Source organism: Paramisgurnus dabryanus, chromosome 5, assembly GCF_030506205.2.
Source record: "Paramisgurnus dabryanus chromosome 5, PD_genome_1.1, whole genome shotgun sequence".
NCBI classification, from domain to species: domain Eukaryota; kingdom Metazoa; phylum Chordata; class Actinopteri; order Cypriniformes; family Cobitidae; genus Paramisgurnus; species Paramisgurnus dabryanus.
The window spans coordinates 14872445-14896697 of record NC_133341.1 but is presented as its reverse complement, the minus strand read 5'-3'; the positions used below and the strand labels follow the sequence as shown (position 1 = coordinate 14896697).

The 24253-nt window shown below is 36.1% G+C and overlaps 1 protein-coding gene across 2 annotated transcripts; it reads right to left on the bottom strand.

Annotated features, from left to right (window-relative positions):
- Positions 1-4686: 4686 nt before the first annotated feature.
- On the bottom strand, positions 4687-24041 carry il13ra2 (interleukin 13 receptor, alpha 2). 2 transcript variants are annotated; one of them, XM_065266951.1, is made up of 10 exons: positions 23922-24041; positions 12691-12814; positions 11739-11890; positions 9430-9583; positions 8799-8919; positions 8525-8709; positions 8275-8426; positions 7758-7902; positions 5361-5475; positions 4687-5221 (listed from the first exon to the last, which is right to left on the bottom strand). In XM_065266951.1, the coding sequence occupies exons 1-10, from the start codon at positions 23925-23927 to the stop codon at positions 5122-5124; spliced, it is 1254 nt and encodes a 417-aa protein (XP_065123023.1). In that variant the 5' UTR covers positions 23928-24041; the 3' UTR covers positions 4687-5121. The 2 variants fall into 2 exon arrangements, with proteins under 2 accessions (XP_065123023.1, XP_065123024.1); XM_065266952.2 differs by lacking the exon at positions 23922-24041 and adding an exon at positions 13691-13709.
- Between the last annotated feature and the right edge of the window lie 212 nt (positions 24042-24253).

Sequence of the window (24253 nt, the reverse complement as noted above, 5' to 3'; positions counted from 1 at the left end):
ATTCTTTTAACTTCCTTTAAAGTTTGATCAGTTGTGCATAATGACATGTGCAACAAATGGATATAGGGTGTCAAACTCATAGATTTGCAATATTTAAAATCAGACACTATTTTTAAAATATTTGGGGTCAACCTCTGTGACAGCTTTAAAGGGACACTTCACCCATTTGCATTAAGCTTTGTATAGATAGAACTCCAGTCATGTTTTTGAATGGTCATGCATCATTTCCTCAGTTGCCGCTGAGACTGGAGAAATACAGATTTCAGTGTTGCACATCCTTCTTTCAATGATGTAAAAATCATCATTTTGCATCATTGAAAGAAGGAAGTGCAATATCTTTGTTGAGGGAATGAGACTACAAACACCCCTTTTCTCTGTAAAATAGGCACCAAATTCTAAATGTATGTTACATTTCGACTACAAATATAACACTTTCAATAAAAATTAATGTTTCTACGGGTGAAATGCTCTTTTAAAGCTGAAACTTATCAAATCCTATCAGAGGTCCAGAATGTCATTGAAACACACCAGTGGCTTTGCTGTCATCAGTATTAAACATGTTACCCCTCGAAGTACCCCTCCCCACAGAGCCCCCCCTCCCACATAACAAATCCCAATTTAACCCCTGTATATTAACAGTATGTATTTATATGTAATTTTATTTGATTCATTACATTCATTTAGATCAGGTTAATTTTTTAGTGCTTCTCACAACACATTTTAAATCAAAACAACTTATCAGCAAATACATGTTTCATGTTATAATCAGCAAGTTTATCAGTCAGGGTTTCAAAGTAATGTGCATATGGGAATATTATACAGCTATAAGATAATACACTATGTGGTTAGTTAACAACTAACTAACAGCAACATTGACTGGGTTTTACCCAGATAGCACAGGTACGTCTGTGAGATGTCTGGTAAAGATCTGGAGATCTGGAATACATCTGGTGTGTAAAAACATCTTATAAAGGAAAAGAGCTGCTTTACATACATTCTAAATCAAAAACGTCTTGCAGACATCTTCAATATGTCTATATGACATCTTTTAGGAGACGTCTCACAGACGTATTGCAGATGAGAAAACAATTTAAATAAGACATCTTGCAGATGTAAACGCAGACATCAAATAGACGTCTCCGAGATGTATGTGTGCTATGCTATAAGGGTCTGAATGCACTGACAGAGGGCCCCTCACAAAGCTTTGCTTAGGGCCCCCCAGCATCTAGGACCGGCACTGTGTACAGTACTATTAAAGCACATGCGACACTAAAAAAACATGCCTTTCAATAAAAAAAAATTATTGTTTATTGGTTCAGATTTAATATACTCTCAGTAAGAAATATCGGTGTTAGATTTCCAAATCATGAAGAATAATGTTCAGTGAAAAGAAATTCAAGGTGTATAAAATAACTGGGATTAAAAGATACATTATCTAAGCACCATTGAGTCTTAATATAGAAGAATTCTGGCAAGCTCTTTATAAAAATAATGCATGGTTTTATTATAAAATGTGAGTGTAAATAAGTGTAGTAAGCATTTTCTTGGCATATTGAAAACCATTTGTAAAACCTTGTTTTTCCTGAAAGCAACCTCCTGCCAACTGTAAAGCTGTGCTTAAGCAAACTAAGCCAAAGGCTAATCAATATGACTACTTTTTATGTTGTTCTGCACTTTGTGTGAATTGATCTGTTAAATAGATTACTATGGTTTTTGTAACACAACCTCCCCCTCAGCATGTTTTAGAAGTGCACTAAACTTGTGTTCAGTACTGTCTCTAGAGACACAGCACATATTCAGCACAGGAATTTCACTAACAAACAAACAACAAGAGCAACAAGCTGCATCCTAAGAAACATGGAAAAAAGGGAAATGGAGTAATTACTTGCCTTTTTTAAGCTTGATACCTGAAAGTATTTATCAAGCAGCTAAATTACTTAAACCACTGTGAGGTAATATATTTACTAGAAAGGTAATTATGGTTTAGTGCTAAACTATGACAAGCAGGAACATATTATTTGTCCTATGTCTCCCCCTGGTGTTACACACTGAAAACGGACAGTAGGCTAATATTCTCCATACCAAAAAAGATTTTAATTATTATACTGATGGATGCTAGCAGGGGCGTCATGCACCAGTTTTTTTAAGGGGGCACAGTGTGCAAAGCTCACAGAAATTTGCGCATACACAGACATCAAACGAATTATATTATAGAGCTTTCAGTCTTTTCCATGGCACTTACATTTCTTACATTCTAAACGCCCCTGCCATAGTGCAAAAACCTCCAAAATAAAAGTGTTGACTAACTTTCATTTCAAATACTATTCAATCGGATTAATGACATATTGGCATCATATTTACATCTGAAACGGCATGTGTTCTATTTACGTTTTGTTTAATGACTTGTTTAATTCTGTCATTAATGCATTTTGCACAACAACTGCATTATCCTATGAAATTAATGTAATTTACATCCATAAAGTGTATAAACAACGAAAATGCCATAAGCTATAGCCACGTGATTGATTTTAATGTTCAATAATGATTTTAAAAAATATGTTTAGATAAAATTAATAGAGGAACGGATTTTTGCATTAAATTTTACCTTATATGTGAACATGTGTGATTCCGCGCCCCCGTGAACTCTGGCGAACTTTGGCGTTGTGCCAAGAAGATGAATCTAGAAATCTCTAATAAGGTCGAGCAGCAACAGCTAAGCTCGTGAGCGCGCTCAGACGCTGACGTCTGCGGCTGCGCCGACTGCGGCCAGAATAAAGTAATGTACACGATCAAAACACTATCAAAACTCTGAAAAGTGACACAGATGCAGCAGAAAATTGATAATTTGGGCATTTTAAACAGATTAAAAGATTAATGGACGCTTTTTTATTTTTGAGGTTGCTTGCAAAATCCATTTGGCTCAAAAATCCAGTTTCAATGGGCATGACGCCTCTGGATGCTAGAATTAATCGTTCTGAATGCTTTTTAATTAGACTGTGGAATGATGTTTTGATGATTAAACAGTAATATACTATTCAGTTTATGTTTGCAAGCACATGAGCTTTTAAAAATAATAACTGTGGTACAATGCCATAGAAGAACCATTTTGGCTGAATGGTTTCATAAAGAACCTTTGCAATCTGCCATTCTGTTTTACCAAAGGTTCTTTGTAGTGGAAAATGGTTCTTTAGATGAAAAGGTTAGAAAGAATTGGTTAATTTAAGATCATTTGTCTGAAAGGTTCTTTGAGGAAAAACCGAAAATTGTTCTTCTATGGCCATTCCTAACACAGGCGGCTGCACCCTTCAAAGGTTGCATTTGTTCGTTATAAAGGTCTTATTTCAGAATATTAACCACAATAAAGGAAAAAAAGTTGCCAAAATTCTGTATTACCAAGAAAATAATTTTTTGCTGACTTAGAAATTGGACACTTTCAATTGTAAATTTATAACTAATCCTAGATATTTATAATTTATACATTCTTTTTTGTCAGATATAACATTAATTAATGTAAGTTTCCCCCCAAAATCCTCCTTTTATTATTTTTATGAAAGATGTGGACACATAAAAATTCAATATAAAAATTCTGTTTCACGTAAGAGTCTTTTATGGTGTAGTATAAGATTGTATAATAGGCTTTATCACTATAATATTTATTACTATGTAACCCTCTTTGGTCTGGAATAAAAACAAAATAATAAAGTTGGTTATTATTCTTAGTTAGTTGTAAATTATTGTAATATGCTTATGCTCAGTTAATATGAGGCCTGCATATGCGACCTCCGAAGGATGCACCCTTCCGTTTGAGAAACTGCGAGGGACTTTTATAACACCTTCATAGTGTACTCTGTACGCATTGCTCATTTACAAACACAACAGCAAAAATTGGCAGTTGGTTGTATTTTCAGTAAAGCTTTACAGTTTTATGAAAATCTTTATATTACACACATTTTCTAAGGAAAACAACAAGAGAATGTCTTAAAGAAACAGTTCAAATAATGTAGCCTACATTGTTAATTGTTTACCCTTTCAAACCTTTACACAATATTTTGTTGTGAAAAGGTTTATGGCTGGAAGGTGGTGCCTGGACTACTGTTGTCTGTCAGGGGTTCTTAATCCTGGGAATCAATAACACTCAAATATTGTATATCTCCTTGATCTGCTACACTAAGTTCAGTTCACTGAGCTAACCAGGTGTGTTAAATATGAGAGACATATATCTTTGAGCTATAGTGTCAACTCTACTACAGGTATGTACAATATGCGGTGTATGTTGCCATGACTAACCCCTACATCACTTTTCAGTGATAAACTAAAGGAGAGTAAATGTATGGATATCTGGAACCATCTAACACAAACACAGCAGTGACATGACATCATCGAACACAGCAAAAAAAAAAAAAACACGCTCACCAGATCTACAAAGCTGATGTCAGGCTCTGTACCAAACCTTGATTCACTTTGTCAGAGGCAGTTGATCTACTGTATGTGAGAACCAAAGGAGTAAATGTGGTTTCAAAATAACGAATCCCTGCTGGGTTTAAGTTAAGTTTATACATATTAACAGTGCTTTTAGGTAATTCTTTATCTCATAAGTCATACATATACATTTCACATTACACATTTCGTATTTTGCAAGTGTTTTGTATGCAGTCTATTATCTGTGTGTTTAACAGACTTCACAACATTTTTTTATTATACAGTTATTTATTTGATAGTCATAAGTGTATAAATTGAAATGCATCACGTAAAAATGATTACTTCATAATATGATCGACAGTAAAAACATCTCAAATACTAAAATAGTCATGAAAAAGTTAATATTACAATAAAGAGAGCAAAAATGGGCAAGCTCGTTGGCATTTGGAAAATGAGTAACTTTGACGTTTAATGCAAATACGTAAACATAATAGTAAATAATATAGACATTTGGTAAACAAAGTGGTTCAATAATTCAGGTATGCTATGATCCTTTAAGGACTGTTGGTCCTATCAGCTGTCTACGTTTATACATTTAGTGCAGTTTAAAATGACTGATTTGTTATGCAGTGTAACACAGGCCAACTACAACCAAATCTTAACAGTTAACAGTGCATGAGATGAGAAATGAAATGCAGTTCATCACTGGAACATTGGGCTGAGGATTGTGGGAATGTTTTCATTGATCTTCTGCTTGTATAAAGTGTAAATACCATCCTTCTTTCTGGTATTTTTTATGCACCTGTGGGAACAAAAAAGGGCTAGATAAGTCTAAAGGTCATATTAAAAATGAATCATAGAATAAACCAACAATAAACCAGTGAATGTTTCTGTATGTTCAGGTATTTAACTATGAGTAAATCAATTAGCCATATACTTACGTCTTCTTTAAAATCCACAGTGTAATACAAACGACGAAGACTATAACAACAGCAATAACCAGCACCAAAATCAAACGACCCCATGCAGGAATGTATAGAGTTTCCTTTTCTGATGCTGGAAGAGGAAAAATGCATAATTGATTTATAATTTGGGAGGGAAAAATCTCATTTACATACTTTAATTTACCAATTCTTCTGTTTTCACATAAAACTGAATTGGGATATGTCAGAATGAGATAAATAGTGCAATAAAGGAGGCATTGCATATTACTTTGTCTATTTAATTTCAACAATAAATATGCTATACTTGAAAAACCTGCAATGATAAAAAATCACAATTATTGTTTAGCATTAATATCCGTATTGGGGAATATCAATTTTGAGAAAATATAAATCAGCACTCTCCCATAAAAGGTTTGCTGAACTTCATGCCGCGCTATGCAGAACAACTAGCGTGTGACAAATCCTCTGCTCTTGCGGTACTGCAACGATCAGTCTGTGCAGGTTATGGCTAGAAGGAATACAGCTACGGCCATATTTGTGGTAAATCTTGCAAGATGAGCACTGTTTTCATCCTAATCCGACCTCCTAAACCTTACCCTAAACCCAACATTTGATGGATTTGGCCGTAGCTGTATCCCCTCTAGCCAAAACCGCCTGTGCGGCCCCTGAACAAGCGTAAAGTTGTAGGCGCCACCCTAAAGGGGGTCGCACACCGGACGCGCAGCTCAGCGCCGTGCCGTTCTAAAACAAATTGAACACATTGTTTTCTAGGAGTATACGCACACCGGCACCGACAGGTGCCGCCTGTCCACGGCGCCCAGCTACGACTCAGGAAGTTGCTCAAATCTCTGTCACGCGACAGAGTGCCACTCACATAAAATAACATTATATTTGTCCCAAATCATTAACGATTAACATTGGCTGCTAACGTATATTTTGCATTTTGAAGTAGACGTTATCTGACTAAGCTAATGTTCACTTCCGGTGTACGATACCTCCGAGTTGTCCAAGACGTGACCCTTTAGGGGGTGTGCACACCAAAGCTTTTAAATGTTGTTGAAAACGCCAGGCGGGCATCGACTGCCAGCTTTTTTTTTCAGCTGAGCGCTTTGATTGCTATGATACTTCTGCTTTGTTCATCAGTCGTTGAATTATGTGCCTGTTGGTTGTTGTAATGTTTGTCCCACCCCTCCTCCACTGTGATTGGACGGCAGATTAAGAGTGACATTGACAAGCTTTTTAAGTTGAATATTTTTTTTAAAAACTGTCGAAAAAACGGCAGCTGCTGGTATTTTTGAAAAGCACCAAACTTCCATTGGATACAATTTAAAACATACGCCAGCCGCCTGCGTAAAAGTTTTGGTCTGCACGCTACCTAATTGACCCTTCGCTAAGCCCCGCCCTCCTCAGTTACTGTAGCTTTGCCTGTCAAGCTCTTGCACCTGCAAAGTCTATTACAGTATGTATGCATCGCTGTCAGACATTCCCAAGGAGATACTAAGTCATTTTTAGCAAACAGGTATAATATCTGAGAGAGCAAGACAAAAGGGACTGCAGTATGCATTCGAAGTATATATATATCCACAACATAATATGCAACCAATTACAAAATAGTTGAATCAAAATTTAAGCTAAAGCCTATAGCAGCAGCTGCCTCATACGCTGACCAATGGGAAACACACAAATTGAGGAACAGCTTTGTTCATTACATTATACAAATTCAAGACATTAATCTGACCACTTTGCAATGATAACATTTTCCCACTTATAGAACTAACCCAGAGAGAGCCAAGATCTGATTGGGGTACTCAGGGGTAACGTTAGGTTGTCTATTAACAAAATGCTAAAATATTTTTTTAAGTATATCAGTCAGCATCCGTCTCTATGCATTATACACAAAGAACCCTTATTATTTCCAAGCAACGATGTGCTGAGCCAGCTAACATTAAGCAATTAAGTTTTTGTTAATCCGTTCAACATTTAGTTTTCCACACTGCTTGATCCACTTCCAGGATTTCTCCCCTTGGGTTTTAGGTTTCGGGAAGGGAAAAATTTCCACCACCACTTCCAAACTTTTAGGATACCGGGTATCAATTTTAAACAATCCACACGCACAATGCTTCAGCATTTTTCCCTCGCTCGAAAGCTTGACAGATCTCCCGTGCCTAGTTAGGGTTCCTAAACCATGATTGGCCTATGGCTAAGTGGCGAATGGTCAATTAACACACTAGCAAGCTGATACCAGAAACACTGGTCTACTGTAAGGGTTTCTCCATCATATTATTTTTTTGAGACACAATGACAATCTTTCAATGAGGCTAATTTAATGCACCTAAATTATCTATCTTTCAAAAAGGATAATAGCTGCTGAAACAACCATTAGTTTAGTCTAACCTGTACACTTCATTTGGCTCCAGTCGCTCCAAAATCCTTGATCGGCACAGTATGTGTTCATCTTTGACCTGACTCGAAAGCAAGTTGACTTACTTTCTCCCTCCTTTGGGAAGTCATACGATGTTTCCTCAAGAGGTTTTCTGTGCTGTGGGTAAAATGGATATAAAGATAAAACGGATATGCTAGATTGGTTTTCTTTCTGGCTTTGTATGTTTAACCTGGCTGGCACACAAACTCATGTTCAATAGTGCATGTAACTATTAAAAAATAAATGCCGGTGAATTGCCCTGGTTTTAAACAAGCAGTTGTTTATGTTGAGAGGTAAAAAATCTTCATCCATCAAAAGAAAAGTTTCTTAGTTCTGCAATTCTTGCGTGAAATGACATTTTTTACATTTTAGGTGTCCCTCTTAGTTGGATTTCAAAACCCCTACACACTGTGTCCAGGCTGTTAATATATAACTTAAATATTTAATTTTTAACAATTTTAGATGAAAATAAAGAAATACAACAAATACCTGTTGTTCTCTGCCATCTGTCATTCTAATGTTGCTCTCCACCTCATATTCCAAGCACTGCTCTGGAACTAAACCACTGGGTGGCACCCAATCTAACTTCAATAGTGCATCAGTCTCTGAGATTCGTATAGAAGAAATCACTTCTGGTTTCACTGCACAGAGCCAGAAATCAGACATAAAAAGATAAGAATTTGAACTTTTAATAAACATCCTAGGATTGTTTATTAGATGGCATGCATTGTGTAGTCACCATAGTTCTGGACCTCCAAAGAGAAGAAGGCAGTTGTCAGACTTCCAGCTGCAGATGATCCATTTACACACATATTAAAATTTGAGAACTCCAACAGAGATTGTCGAGGAAACCTGCAGCCTCGCCGAACATCAGATAATACGATGTACTCTGGACATTCCTGGATTTCATTCATTTCCATGTGCCTGGAAAACACACATAAGTATGGGTGCCAATGACAATAGATATTCAGAGTGTGATTTAAAGTTTTAGTTGTATTCACACGAAACCTCACCAGTAATAAAGGTAGTGCTTTGTATTTGGTGGTTGGACATGTCCTGACTCCCAGATGCAGTCCATATACTCTTTCTTATAGAAAACACAGTGAAAGTCTCTTATTCTTGACCCCTCCACACCTGAGACATAGATGACAATAAGCATAAAACAGAAATGAATAAAATGCCCCACACATTTGAATTAAAAGTAAGGTTATATTTCTTTTTTCTAACATGGCATATTACAACATAATGATTTCCTTTGAATGATTGCTGGTAACTGTTATCTTATCAAATATGACATGGTATGAAAATTGTATGGAGAGAGAATTTTCCTGCCAATCTCTGAGCAGTACAGTAAATGATGCATTTACAACTTTACAGTTATTGAGATCAGCTTTCCAAGTATTTGATACCTGAAAGCCCCTGTTATGTAATCGAGGTTTCGTTGAAAAGAAAATGTATTTACTTTAGCAAGTCTAAACTCCCAGAAGTCGAAAGTACTACATGCCAAAGTTTAGTTCGCCGAGCTGCATACTTTTGTTGAGCATTACATAATTCTGCATAGTATTCATTTTTTTAGCAATGCAGCCAACTGATGTGATTCATTGGAATTTTCTTTAGTGATAAAGGAATATGCTAAATGTTTACCTGTAAGGTCAGGGGTGAACACCCTTTCTGCCTCCTCCCCTTGAACTTCTGTCCCATTGGTGCAAGTGCACTTCATCAGAGTAACAATTCTTATCTTAATGGGTTTCTCAAGGTCGAACTGAGCAGAATAACTCAGTTTAGGAGTTCGGACAATCTGTACAAAATAAAGTGAGAGAAATAAATCGTGAGAAGTGGGATGACATGTGTTTTAGACAATGCTATCACGGCAAAACGGGCATTAAATATGTTTTTGAATGCTAGCTGGCATGCATGATATTCTCAGCAGGATCCCAACTAATGAAACACAGAAGGAATAAAAGCTCAAGGGAACATTATGTTCTCTGTTTGACATTTGTTTTTACTAAACATATGCTATAAAATCAAATGCCTTTACTAAATAAGCTCTAAAACTAGTGTGGCCCAGGCTCCACTCCACTTTTTTGAAAATATTCTCAGTTTCTAGCTCCTCTAGAGTTAAAGATTTGATTTTTATCGTTTTGGAATCCATTCAGCTGATCTCCGGGTCTGGCGTCATTTCTTTTATCACAGTCATGGCCCCTAGTGGGATAACAGTGCTGCAGACCACAAGGTACAGCTTAAAGGTGTAGCGGAGGATTTTCTCGAATTTTCGAAAAAGAACCGCCTTCTCCACTTTTAAAAAAAATGCAATTGCACAACACTCCTGATTAACAACTAGGAGGACCAATAGTCTTGATGATCCACCCTGGAAAAAGAAAATCCTCCGCAATACCTTTAAGGTACAACTTAAGAACGATGTCAGGGAACCCAGCCCATGTCACTGGATGAAATAAAATCGACTAGCAAAGATACAGGAGGCCGCCTTATAAACGAGTGTGTGGAGGATATTGTCATTTCGCCGTAAGGTTTTGATGGCGTCATTTATTTATAAGGAGGGCAACACTTCAGTCCAAAAGGTGGCGCTAATGCATCTAAAACGGTTTATTTTATGTATGCTTTGGCAGCCGGTGTTTATTTCTTGTATGTAAATGTAATGTAACCAGTTGTATAAGATTGCTTCTCTCTGTTTTTGTAATCTACCCAGTCTGTCACATCATATACCCTCCTACAAACAAAGTAGTACAATTCGTTCCCAAAAGTCATTAAAAATGAGCATATAGTAACTTTCAATAGCAGGGGACTATTTTCAGGCTAAGTGTAATATCATTGCGCCTACTGCCTAATGGTGCGTTTACACCAACCGCGTTTCAGGCAAAAAAAAAAAAATCGCATCTACCGCCCCTAGTTTGCCGCTTGAACAGTTTGAATGCATTCGTGAAAGCAAGCATTTGACGCGTGTCAGAGGCAAAATCCGCTTCTTGGTGGAGAGGCAAGTGCTATGCGGTTTTATGTATGCATGATGATTTTGATTGTGCATTTATTGAGAGAGTTACCGGTTTGTATTTGGTAACCTTACTATGGTGGAAAATAAACGTCACGGGTCGATAAACGTCACGTGACTCAAAAGTGAAATGTGCATTACAACTTACCAGGTTTCCCGATATCCTCTCTGACACTCTTCCAAGCGAGGTCCTTTTTATTCCTGTCTCTATAGAAATAAGAACTTGTGTTGTATAGCTCCAGATGACTGCTTACAGACAATATCAAGCCTTCAGGTTGAATGAGTGACTCCGGGCAGGGCTGCCACCACAGCCGCAAGCAGGCTCCTGATTGGTTAACGCGGCGCAAAATTTTAAATTTTCCCAACTCTGCCGTCACCCGCAAATTCGCGTCAAACGCAAAATGCACAAAAAGCACCATTCGCGTGTACCGCGCCAGGCGCTCAATTCGCACCATTCTTGCTAACTAGACGTGCGAATGAGGCAGGATTGCGTCTTTGGCCCCGCGCTAAACACCTCATCCGCGCCGCGAGACCTCCAGACGCGCGTCAACGCATCTTCACATTGGCTTAACATTGAAATCACTCGCGCTTCACGCCTCTACCGCGGCTGGTGTAAACGCAGCATTTCTCTTTAGTTATATGAGCTGGAAAATGAGCATATTTTCAAAAAAGTGGATTCCTTAAAATGCCATGTACTGAGTCTCAATGACGATACTGTGGTTTTGTTTTCTAGGCCAGTTTCTTTCTAATCTAACATACTGTAACTGATTTCAGTTTGGTTACTGGAATTAACTAAATGATAAATTACAGTTTTAAAACATTTTCAGATAATAATAGGCGCAGCTTTCCAATAAAGCTTTCCAATAAAAAGTCTTACTTGAATTCGATGATAGGACAACCTGAGAACATTATAGCTCATAAGATGTTTAAGATTCTTAAGAGTTCTTACTTTCCACCGGTCCTCATAGGTGTCATAGTATCCAAGTTGGTATCTTATTTTGCAGTCTGTTAGATTCTGAAGGCTGACTGGTGGAGTCCAGTGGATAGTAAGGTAACCCAGCTTCCCAGGGTCTGTTATTTCAATAGAGGCAGGTGGATCCACTGTTCAAAAAGAGCATATGAAACAATACTGTAAGTATGCTTTCCTACAAATTTGTGATCCTAATTGTTTAGCAGGTCATACATGATTCCTGAGTCTCTGTAAGATTGTTATTTTAACATTAATATAATTTTAACTACTTATATAAATCATCTTAGTGCAAAAAATTAGTTGACCATCAAAAGCAATTTTTTTTAGCACAATAGGTTTTATTTAGTTCAATACTTCAGGTAAACCAAAGAATCGTGCAAGAATCCACTTGTAGTTCTAGATAATCCATACAGTTGCTTAACTGTTAAGGCATGTCTGTAATAATACCAAGGTCATATATTTAATTTCCAAGGAAACCTATGTGCTAATAAAAATATAGTTTAATTGCATTGTAGGTAGCTTTGAACGTGTCTGCCAAATAAATAAAATGTACTGAACACATAATTTGATTGCACTTGGGGCAATTGTGAAATCAAGGGATCTAGGTCAAAATACACATTGAACTGTGATGCAAAGGTGTGGTACAAGCACTGTCATTTTCTTTGAATAACAGCATGCATTAATGCAAATGTTTAAAGTCACTGATTCCATAATAAGGTCATATTTTAATAATGTCAGATAGGCTGGATTGTAAACTGCCTATGAATAGCATCCTATTTTAGTAGAGCTTTGATGAATGAACATGCAAATGTTACAGCATACAAATATGCTATATTAATCTGGCTCTCCTTGTGCTCTGCACAGGGTGGAAAAATGTGTTCAACAATTTCTTTTAATAATTTCTCTAAAAACAATCAATCAGGAAGCTTACCAGACACCCCACAGGCCATGGCGGCAGATGTTGAGACAGACTTCTGAGTCAGTGTAAGCAGCAAGACGGCGGAGAGCTGTGCAAAAACCTTTCTCAGCTGCAAAACATTCCTTGGAAGAGTCATCTGTGTATATTGTGGAAAAGGTAATCAATTGAATCAGTCTTTATCAGTTCTGTCTTGTTTCTGCTACTTGTGATGTGTCAGAATTTTAAGGATGTGGCGCAAGGCAAGCATGGTACAAATTGCATTGTTTTGAAAATGCGGGTGTTTATTCACCCAACAAAGCTTGTTCTGAGCTGTGTCAGCTCTTGGCATCAATACCATAAAACTGCTGATCTACACTGTGTTTTTGATTGGCTCTTAGCCTGAGATGGTCATGCATGCTCAAATCGTAAATACATAATGCGAATTTGCATGATGAGCAGGTTGTAAAGAATACTACACACAGAGAGAGAGAGAGAGAGAGAGAGAGAGAGAGAGAGAGAGAGAGAGAGAGAGAGAGAGAGAGAGAGAGAGAGAGAGAGAGAGAGAGAGAGAGAGAGAGAGAGAGAGAAATTATGAATTTTAAATGTAATATTTTACATGAAATTGTCATGCAGATATTATCATTTGGAAGTAGTGAGCATCCAGTGTGGGGTGTTAAAGGTTAACAGATGATGCTGTCCCAGATGAAAAAAGTGCACTGCAATACTCGTAGCAATGTTGGCTACTATTTTTACTCATTTCCTGTTGACTAAGGTTGGATTTTTTTCATGCAACTATTAATGTCATTATTTTATTAGGCAATATATCAACAGGAACATTACAAGATACTAAACAAGAATTTTGTTTAGTGTTCTTGTGAAAGTTTTTAGCATGAAATAGCATGGCTTTCTTCATTGCCAATGTTTGCATATTTGGCATATTTCATTCAACCGCACGTGTGCTACAGATCTTGTACCCGTGTGCTGATAGCGTTTCTTACAGATATGATCATGATGATTATTGCGTTTGTCTTACCGAATGTAGTATCCTGTCAGCAATTATTAACCTGCCCGCTCTGAATAACGCGCTTTTATTTGACTACTGTCAGTAGGGCTGGGAATCGATTCCAAAAAGAATCGATTCTTCGATTCCGAGGCATTGAGAATCGAGAGTCGATTCCAAAGGTTGGAATCGATTCCATAAGGGGAATCGATTCCATTAAGGAGAATCGACTCCTCTTTAAGATTGATTTTTAATACAAATCGCGGCCATGGTTCCGTTCTTCGTACGTGGATTACTCCGTTAGCTGGATTTTAATGGTGATTTGGCTTGATCTTGGATTATTTGGTTCTTCGAAGCTCATCCTCAAGTTGCTGTCATAGCAACCGGTCCGTAAGATGCTCGGGAGCAGGTTTACTTCATGTAAACAAGATTAGATCGCACCTTTTTAATCAGAGGTGATACGTAAAGTCTGACGCATTCATGTATTCTCCATTATACGAGCGCAATCTGCGTAAGATGCACGATTAATATGAAGAGCTTTTCAAATTCAACACGTAATAAAAAAGGTTAGATTGAATATAACGATGTTATTTAAAATATATATAATATAAAAAAGCTGTACTTGTGGAACTTGTTTTTGTAAAGCAGACGTTTTGATTATTATTCTTAAACAAATGACAAGAAAAACGTATGACCATATTATTGAAAATTGATTTAATAAAGTCATTTAATAATTTATTTAGTAATTTGTATGCTATCTATTCTTTAAAATTCTTTTTACAAAGATGTTACCCTGTCCCTTTCATGTGACAAAAAAATGCCAATAAACAATTTTTTTTATTTTACACATTTTTACATGGGTATCTTCTTTACTGCACCTTTCTGTACAGACTTAGCAGTTAATATGGACTCCTGTTAATATTGTTGCAGTCAGAAATCAGTTATATGAGAACATTGCAATTGAAGTAAACTTATTTAGTGCATTGAAGATAAATTGTTATTTAAAGAGTTGCACTTTATAATCTTTTGGTGTAGAATAACATTTACTTTCACTAATTGCACATCATATTTCATTTACCACATTCTTGGAAACTGCTGAAAGTATTGGTGTATTATTTTCAACTGCACAAAAGAGGGGAAAACACCATCTTATAATAAACTACAATTCAAATTTAATTTATCAGCTATTAAAGTGTTGCATTGGCTGTGGGTTTAAGAAAGAGCAACTTCCTCAAGAGATGAGAGAGACATCACATGAAGATGCAGGACCACCACCTGTTATTTATTCTGCTTTTTTTTGGTTGCTGTTATAAACAGGCATTTAACTGTTTTTAAAAGAGACTTAAAGTAGGCCTACTTTAGGAGCATCAAAGTTTGATTACAAGCATTGATCTTAATCTTGACATGAATATTAAAGATATCAAGATTATATTTTCACAAAATAGTTTACATTATGTTGGGTGATTATATGTACAAAAATACTTTTAGGTAGGTTTACAAATTCAGCATCATTAAATTTTCAAAATAACCTTCTATCCATAGCTCGCGCACTGCAGGGGTTAAAAATGGGCGTGTTCTTGTCCATTGTAACAACCAGCCAATCACAGCGCTGCTGATCAGATATGTGTTGCCTTTTCATGCGGTGCACGAACGCGCAATATTCTCAGATAATTCAATCCTGTCATACTAATCATCAACAGCAGGGGTGTTTAAAGAACCGAATAAGCAAGATCATAATTTGATCATTTGATCTTGGATGTAGTAAGCGACGTACGAAGAACGGACCCCTGCAAAAGAAATAAAGTTCAGTTCAGACTAAATAAATGGATCCAGTGGTGACAGAGTATGGTTCTCTTAGGCTGATTATTATTTCCCCTTAGAGACAGAGCGCAACGCGTCATAATCTGAAAACCACGCCCATTCGCAAAGTAAATGGAGACAGTTGGATTGTTTTCCCCGGTGGGCGTGGTTTTCAGATTATAATAAACACGCTCTGTCTTTCTATTAGGCAATCAGCGCAGTTACTGACCCAATGAAATCTTTAGAATCGGTTACTGGGCGGGGTTTGAGCTTACTACTTGTTAACTTGTAATCAAATCAAATCAGTTAATCACATACTCGAGTCGAGTTGAGTCGACTCTCATGCGAAGAAATGGCTCCAAGGTCAGCATCAGTAGTCTGGCGCTACTTTACTTTAGAATCTGCAAAAAATGAAGTGAAATGCCAAATTTGCGATAAAAAGTTGGCATATAATAAAACAACATCCCCAATGATTAAACATCTTAGGGCCGTTCACAAAAAGGAGGTGACAGAGGAGGATCAGGTAACAATTACTAATTAATCTTAATTTTACCTCAGACACTTAAGCATCTTAATTTGAAGGTTTAAAAGACGGGAATGTAAATCAAACTGCTTAATAAATTACTAACGATTGTGGTTAACTTAGTCAGATTTAGGTAGCATAGCATTAACTCAGGAAGGGTTTTTATTTTTCTAATCGCAATTCCAAAAGGAGGATGCGGAGGGAGAAACTCCGCCTGCCACGAAAAAGCGTTTGATCCAGCCATCAATTGAACAACAGTTTGGAGCCAAGATGCCATACCCTGGTAGGTGTTTACTCTAATTATTAAGATTATTTGGTATAGGGGAAATAAGCAAATAATACAGTATAATTACCCCATAAAAATACAAAAAGATGTCAATAATAGTGCTTAACTCATTCACCGCCAGCCTTTTTTAAAAAGTTGCCCAAAAAAAGTTGAAAATTTGTTTCACCAAAATGCCTTCCAGAAAAAAATTCTTCTAAAAATATATAAACATACAAATATATCAAATGAAAGAACAGACCCTCTGATTTCAAACAAACAAACACTATCCTATCTATATTTTTTCTCTGCTTATAAACTTTTAAATATGGGTATTTTTCTTTAAAAAAATTAGCAAGAAGCTGAAATAATTGCATTTTTGTGAAGGAATTTTGTTAGAGATCAGAAAATTAGTAAAAAAAAGAGCTTCAGTTTTTTTTATAAATGGGGCAAGTCTGCCATCTAGTGGGTAATTGCGGTATTACATATTAACGTAAAGCGTCATCAGGAACACTGTTTTTATGCAAATATCTTCTCTTAATTGACGAGATAACTCATCAGTGGCGGGGAAAGAGTTAAGTAATTTGATTCTTAGTGGGTTAGTTTAGGTTATTTTTAGCACAAGATTTAAAATGTCTTTTCTCTGGCTCACTGTTTTCTTTATATGATCTTTCATTGTAGCTCAAAGTCTTCCAAAAAAAAACCTGGATCAAAAGTTAATTGAGTTCATAATTAAGGACATGCAGCCACTATCTGTTGTGGAAGATAAAGGTTTTCGAGCATTCGTGAATACACTTGATCCAAAGTACAGGATTCCATGCAGACAAACAACAAAACAACTAATTTTGGAAAGATATTCGAAAGAAAAACAAGCTCTGAAGGACCAGCTCACTGTACGTCTGAGTAACTTTTCCTGTTTGTCATTTTTTCCCATTTCAATATTCTGTTTTGTTTTATGCTTTCCTAAATGAAAAATGTTAGATGGCTATATTCATAATTTGATTAATCATTTAGTAATCACCATATACTGATGAATGCAAATGACAGAATTCTTATTTATTGAAATAACAGTGACAGTCAGTTTTGACTACATGTGGCCTGCTCTATAATTTTGAGTGGTTTTGGCCCAGAAACATTTTTATTTTCATTTAAATAAAATTAATGTCTTCTAATCATTCTAGTGACTATTATGATTGATTGTAAAAAACAATCATTTAAACATTTATTTTTAAATTAATTTCTTAAAAACCTAAATGTGTTCCTGTGTCAAAGTGGCTCAAAATGATTGAGCAGGTTAAAAATAATTTTTGCATTTTACAATTTCTTTTCAGGCTGTACAAAGTGTCTGTCTCACAACTGACCTGTGGACATCTGTTGCAATGGAATCATATATTTCTGTGACAGCACATTACATTTCTGATGATTTCTCTCTGCAGTCCAAATTACTGGAGGTTGAAGGGTAAAATATATTTTTTCAACTGCTAAGAAATGTATTTCTGCAATCCCGGAGTAATAATGCAGAGTAAAGTACTGTGTATCCTAATCAGTTAAAGTCATTTTGGAAACTTAATATTTTTTAATTCCATTTAGACCATCTACAGAACATCACACAAAGATATAACAAAAACATTTTGATAACAAAACCTAATAAATAACAAATGTGATCCTGCCTTGGAAACCCCGGCTACAATTCAACCATTTTATTTAATTTTACGATTTGGCGCGTCAAAGCAGTCTTGACCAAAAAATGACAAATGAAATATAATTTGTGATTGTTACTGTGAATGATAAAAACTAACTTCATATACAATTAATTAAACGTTAGATAATGCTTTATTATTTTGCACAGAAATACCTGCTTGCTGACTTTGAGAATCTCTGTATTCACTTTATGTACAGAAACACCTGATGATTCTTATATTATTTATTTCAGGAATTCTTTTCAATCATTTGAAAGTGAACAACGACCATAATAGGCTATTAATCACAAGAGAGACAGTCGTGTCAGGCATAGCCTAAATAGTTTCGGTGCAGATATGTTTCATGTCATCACTGAAATTTAAATAAAAAGCTTAACTGTTTTGTAGTTTAACTTTTAACAAGACATCCACCATGTTTTAAATACATTTTTAAAACTTACACCTCTCGAAAGAAAAAAAAATAAGTTTAGTTTGATGAACTCCTAAATATGACACGCAGAGCGCACCTAGCGTTCCGTTAAATTGCATGTGCCAGCACGCAACAGCACAACATTGATACAAGAAAAGCAATCCTAAATTTACAGACTTAAAATTGATCTGAATTTACGTTTATAATATATACAAAAATTTAAATAAAATAAGGCCTGAAGTAACAAGGAGCAGAACAAATATGTGTAAAGTGCACGGAAACAAAACACAAGCAAAAAAGGTAAATCAGATAACCCCAAGTGATCTACAAATAAAATAAAGAAATTATTAAAATAACGAAAGTATAGCCAGAATTGCCAGCTTTGTCTTTTAGGCAATGGTTTATTAACCTGGAAACCTCCATACGGACATGTAGCCCTGTCATTTGGGTTTTGGATTTATTAACGCATTTTAAAAACATTTATTGAACGCTACTTCTTCACATATTATTTGCATATCATTATCATTATAAGCTGCATATTAATATATTGGGAGAAAGCTTTTATGTGAAATCAGGTACACTGTCAGAAAAAAAAGGTACAATAAATAATCTGAGCTGAGTATATCTTATTTCTTTGTTAGATTTGAAGGAAGACACACAGCTGATGCCATAGCTACACACCTCCGCAGTATCATTCTGGAGTGGGGTCTTCAGGACAAAGTTTTTTGTGTAACTACAGACAACGGAGCAAATGTGGTTGCAGCAGTAAAAAAATTGAACATGAGACATCTGCCATGCTTTGCGCACACTCTCAATCTTATTGTAAAAGACAGTCTTGCTGCAGTCACTGAACTTGATGACTTGAGATCCAAAGTGAGGAGAGTGGTAGGATTTTTTAGATCCAGTTGCACAGCAAAAGAGAAGTTAGACAACTTGCAGAAAGACTTGAAAATGCCCCAACTGCGCCTTCTCCAGGAAGTTGAAACTAGGTGGAATTCCACCTATTTAATGCTAGAGAGGTTTTTTAACCTCCGGGAACCCCTCTCTGCAGCAATGAGCAACATGGACCTACCCATGTTTTTCCCCCAGGACTGGGCTGCAATGGCTGATGCAATTGAGGTGACCATACTTTGTATCATATTTTATATATAGACTTTGTTTGTGGGGCTTGTTTGCAGTAAAACCATTGTTTAACCTTAATTTTAAACAAAGTTTGTTTTATATTTATCTTAACTGTTTTTGTATAGGTCCTGAGACCATTCCTGGAGGTGACAGAGGAAATGTCTGCAGAAAGCAATGTCACATCCTCGAAGTTGATTGTGTTGGTGCGAAACCTGCAAAAACTGACAAGAAATATGGCAAACTCGTATGCTCCGGAGTCTGTTGGTCATAGGCTTGCAGGCTCTTTAAACAAGCACCTGACCAAAAGGTGTGGTGACTATGAATCAACTAGGTTTGTATAGATTAGTTTGTATACACACACACACACACACACACACACACACAGAAATGTATCAATTTATAACTGAAGTTGTTTAATTTGCCAAATGTACAACTTTAGATTTCTTGCAGTGTCAATGCTGCTAGATCCTAGGTTTAAGAAAGTAGCATTCGGCATTGATGCAAATGCAGAAAATGCTATACGAGCATTGACATCAGAGGCCAGCCAGCATAATGCGGAATCCCAACCAGAGGCAACAACTTCACAGCACATACAACAAACTGGGGCTAGTTGTGTGTGGTCTGATTTTGACTCGAAGGTTAGATTTTGTCATCACATTCTTGGAAAAACTGTTTATTAGGGATGTGTAATGAGATCTTGCAAGGAGTGAATTTTTGGAGGTCAAACTTGTGCAGCCTCATTTAGAAGTTCTGTAAGCTCAGAATTCATGTAGAGTAAGGTCTGAAGCGACTCGTGTGAAATCAAACAGGAGAGAAGCCATCCAGCAAAACCTTTTACAGTGCTTGTATATTGTCTTTTAATGCATTTGATAATTAATACTCAAAGTAGAACTGAAATGAAATTTATTACAAGATGATTAGTTATAACATTTCAATCTATACCAGCCGAATATTTTTCAAATCATTATTTTTATTATTGAGGATTTCTTTAAAATACAGCAAAAAGCTTCTCTTGTTCTTGTGAACCCAATCTCTGGTCTCGTGAGCTAAGTGTCTCGTCACACACCCCTAATGTTAATAAATGAGAAAATTAGAATGTCTTTTTCTACTGAATTCAGGGATTAATAGGCTAAATTTTTCTTACACTGCTTTTTAAAAAACAACCACGTTTACATGGGCACATTGGGCAGCAGTAATCAATTTTTTTATAGAATATTTTAGAAGTATTGTGATAAATGATGAAAAAGATATTTTGATAGTTGATGATAAGCACACAGGTGTTATTGAATTCCATCTTTTTTTTATTCCTACTATGAAAGTCAATGGTTGCAATCAGCTGTGTGCTTGCCATCATTTATCAAAATATTTTCTTTTCATCAGAATAAAGAAACTTGTACAGGTTTAGAGCAACAGTGTGATGAAATGATGAAGAATATTCATTTTTGGGTGAACAATTCCCTTTAATTATATTAGCGTTTACTTCGATTATGATTTAGCCGGATTAAGGTAATTTGTAATCGCTGTTTACATTTTAGTTTCTTAATCAGAGTATTGTTTTAGGCCAATCAGGTTAATATCGATGTATTGTTGTCCGTGTTTTTTAATTATGTTCCATAGAGAAAAGGCACCACTATATTCTCTTTCTCTCTCTATCTCTTTCAGGTAAAACAGCAAATAAACACTAATGTGGATACCATCACTGAAGTGAAATTGTACCTCTCGCAGCCAAATATTAGCAGAATGTCTTCGGCATTGGACTTTTGGAAAGAACAGGGACAAAAGTTCCCAAACTTACAGACACTTACAAAGAAATACTTGGCCATAATGGCAACATCTGTGCCAAGTGAGCGTGTATTTTCGAAATCTGGCGAGCTTATTTCAAAACGCCGCTCTTGCCTAAAGAGCTCTCAGGTGAAAAGGATGATGTTTTTGCATTACAATATGTAATTGGTCTAGGTTATGAGTGTGTTGAGGCCTAAAAAGGTTCTGTGTGTAAAGGCCTAAGAAAAGATTTTATGTGTGAAGGCCTAAAAGGTTCCGTGTGTAAAGGCTTAAAAAAAGATTTTATGTGTTAAGGCCTAAAAGGTTCCGTGTGTAAAGGCCTAAAAAAAGATTTTATGTGTGAAGGCCTAAACGGTTCTGTGTGTAAAGGCCTAAAAAAAGATTTTATGTGTGAAGGCCTAAAAGGTTCCGTGTGTAAAGGCTTAAAAAAAGATTTTATGTGTTAAGGCCTAAAAGGTTCCGTGTGTGAAGGCCTAAAAGGTTCCGTGTGTAAAGGCCTAAAAAAAGATTTTATGTGTGAAGGCCTAAAAGGTTCCGTGTGTAAAGGCTTAAAAAAAGATTTTATGTGTTAAATCCTAAAAGGTTCCGTGTGTGAAGGCCTAAAAGGTTCCATGTGTAAAGGCCTAAAAAGATTTTGTGTATGGCCTAAAAGGTTCCATGTGTAAAGGCCTAAAAAAAGGTTCCATGTGTAAAGGCCTAAAAGGTTCCATGTGTAAAGGCCTAAAAAGATTTTGTGTATGGCCTAAAAGGTTCCATGTGTAAAGGCCTAAAAGGTTCCATGTGTAAAGGCCTAAAAAGATTTTGTGTATGGCCTAAAAGGTTCCATGTGTAAAGGCCTAAAAAAAGGTTCCATGTGTAAAGGCCTAAAAGGTTCCATGTGTAAAGGCCTAAAAAGATTTTGTGTATGGCCTAAAAGGTTCCATGTGTAAAGGCCTAAAAAAGATTTTATGTGTTAAGGCCTAAAAGGTTCCGTGTGTAAAGGCCTAAAAGGTTCCATGTGTAAAGGCCTAAAAAGATTTTGTGTATGGCCTAAAAGGTTCCATGTGTAAAGGCCTAAAAAAAGTTTTATTTATTAAAAGGACACGCTACTTTTTTGAAAATATGCTCATTTTACAGCTCCCATAGTGTTAAACATTTCATTTTTACTGTTTTGGAATGCATTCAGTTGATCTTCGGGTCTGGCGGTACCACTTTTATCATAGCTTAGCATAATCCATTGAATCAGATTAGACCATTAGCATCATGCTCAAAAATGACGAAAGTTGCTCAATATTTTTCCTATTTAACACTTGACTGTTTTAGAAGAGTCAAGTTTTAAATAGGAAAAATATCAAAACTCTTTGGTTATTTTTTAGCACGATTCTAATGGTCTAATCAGATTAAATGGGTTATGCTAAACTATGATAAAAGTGGTACTGCCAAAACCGTAAAAATCAAATGTTTAACTCTATGGGAGCTGGAAAATGAGCATATTTTCAAAAAGTGAAGTGTTCTGTGTGTAAGGGCATAAAAGTTTGTATGTGTAATGAGTCTGTTCCTGAACTGTTTTTAGGTTTAAATGCTTTTAGGAATTTTTGCTATTTTATGATATTGGATGAAATATATGTAGGCTGCCACAAATAAATTAAAAATCTATCCACAAACATTGTGTGTGTGTGTAGGAATGCATGTAAATAAAATCTACCGCATATATGTATATGGTGAACATAGTCTTTACACTGTCTAACTGACGCAGGAAGCACGACGTGACAAATCCCCTAAGCAAATGTCTCGTTCTATTTATGACTCGCAATTAATACATCTAATAGGAAGGACAAATGGATTTGCAACAGTCGCTTTGACACGCCCGGTATAGAGTGTTTCTCGTTGTGTGGCACGGTAAGACGGGCCAATGTTAGACACTGTTCGTATAGAAAAAGAATCGAAAATAGCAGTGAGGAATCGATTCTTGGAATCGATTCTTTCGATTCCAGAAACAGGAATCGGAATCGGAATCGATTCCAAAAAATCCGGAATCGAACAGCCCTAACTGTCAGTTCAGGTGCTCGTCACCCAGTGTTGCCAAATATTGGTACGAAAATCAAACAAAAATAATAGACCATTTAGAAAAAAATAAGCTCTAATTTTGCCTTTCATAAATAAATCAGAGACATCGCTAACACTAACCTGTATTCACTCCTCACTTTATAAATTCTCCAAAGTGTCACATTAATGGCTAAAACACTACGTTAAAAAAGCATTTTAATAATGGGATCTGGCAACAGTGCGAATGCACCCGCGCGTGCGCCTCCTCACAACTCTCCGACAGCGTGAGTCAACCTCCGTCTTTACTCAAAATGATTTATATACGCAGATGCGAAAATTAGTCACTTTGAATAGCTAACTACTTATTCAAAGTTTTTTAGAACTTCAAATAAAAAAAATTAATATAAAAATTACTGATGTCCGGACCACAGTGACCTCAAGGTTAGCTACTGCCATGAATGAATCCCACTGTATTAACACTTCGTATTCTTTATCTAGTTTGTACTTAAGTATTCATCATAAATTTTAAATTACACAAACCAGTGCTATTGGGTATAAGGGTGCATAAATGCAGAGACATAAATGATAAAATATTCACAGTTAAATAACACATCAACAAGAAAACTAGAACAAGTACTCACATTCATTTTTTTTTTGTCGATGATATGGGCTCATCAAGTTGTTTTAAGATGGTCTGACTGAATGCTCCTCATGGTTCTCAGATTTTGTATGGGCTGGAATAGTGACACCCTCTACTGTGTGATTCATTGTGTGTGTGTGCGTGCACACATGTAGTACTATTATTATTTACAGGGTGGTATTTTATGTGACAAGTTACACTAATAACATTTAAACGGTGTTATGTAAATTTATGGTACATTTATTTTCATGTGATGTGCTGGTATAATGCACAAAAGATGCTGTAAGGCAACTGTTTATCTTAAGTCAAGCACTGTTTTACAAGATAAAAGGA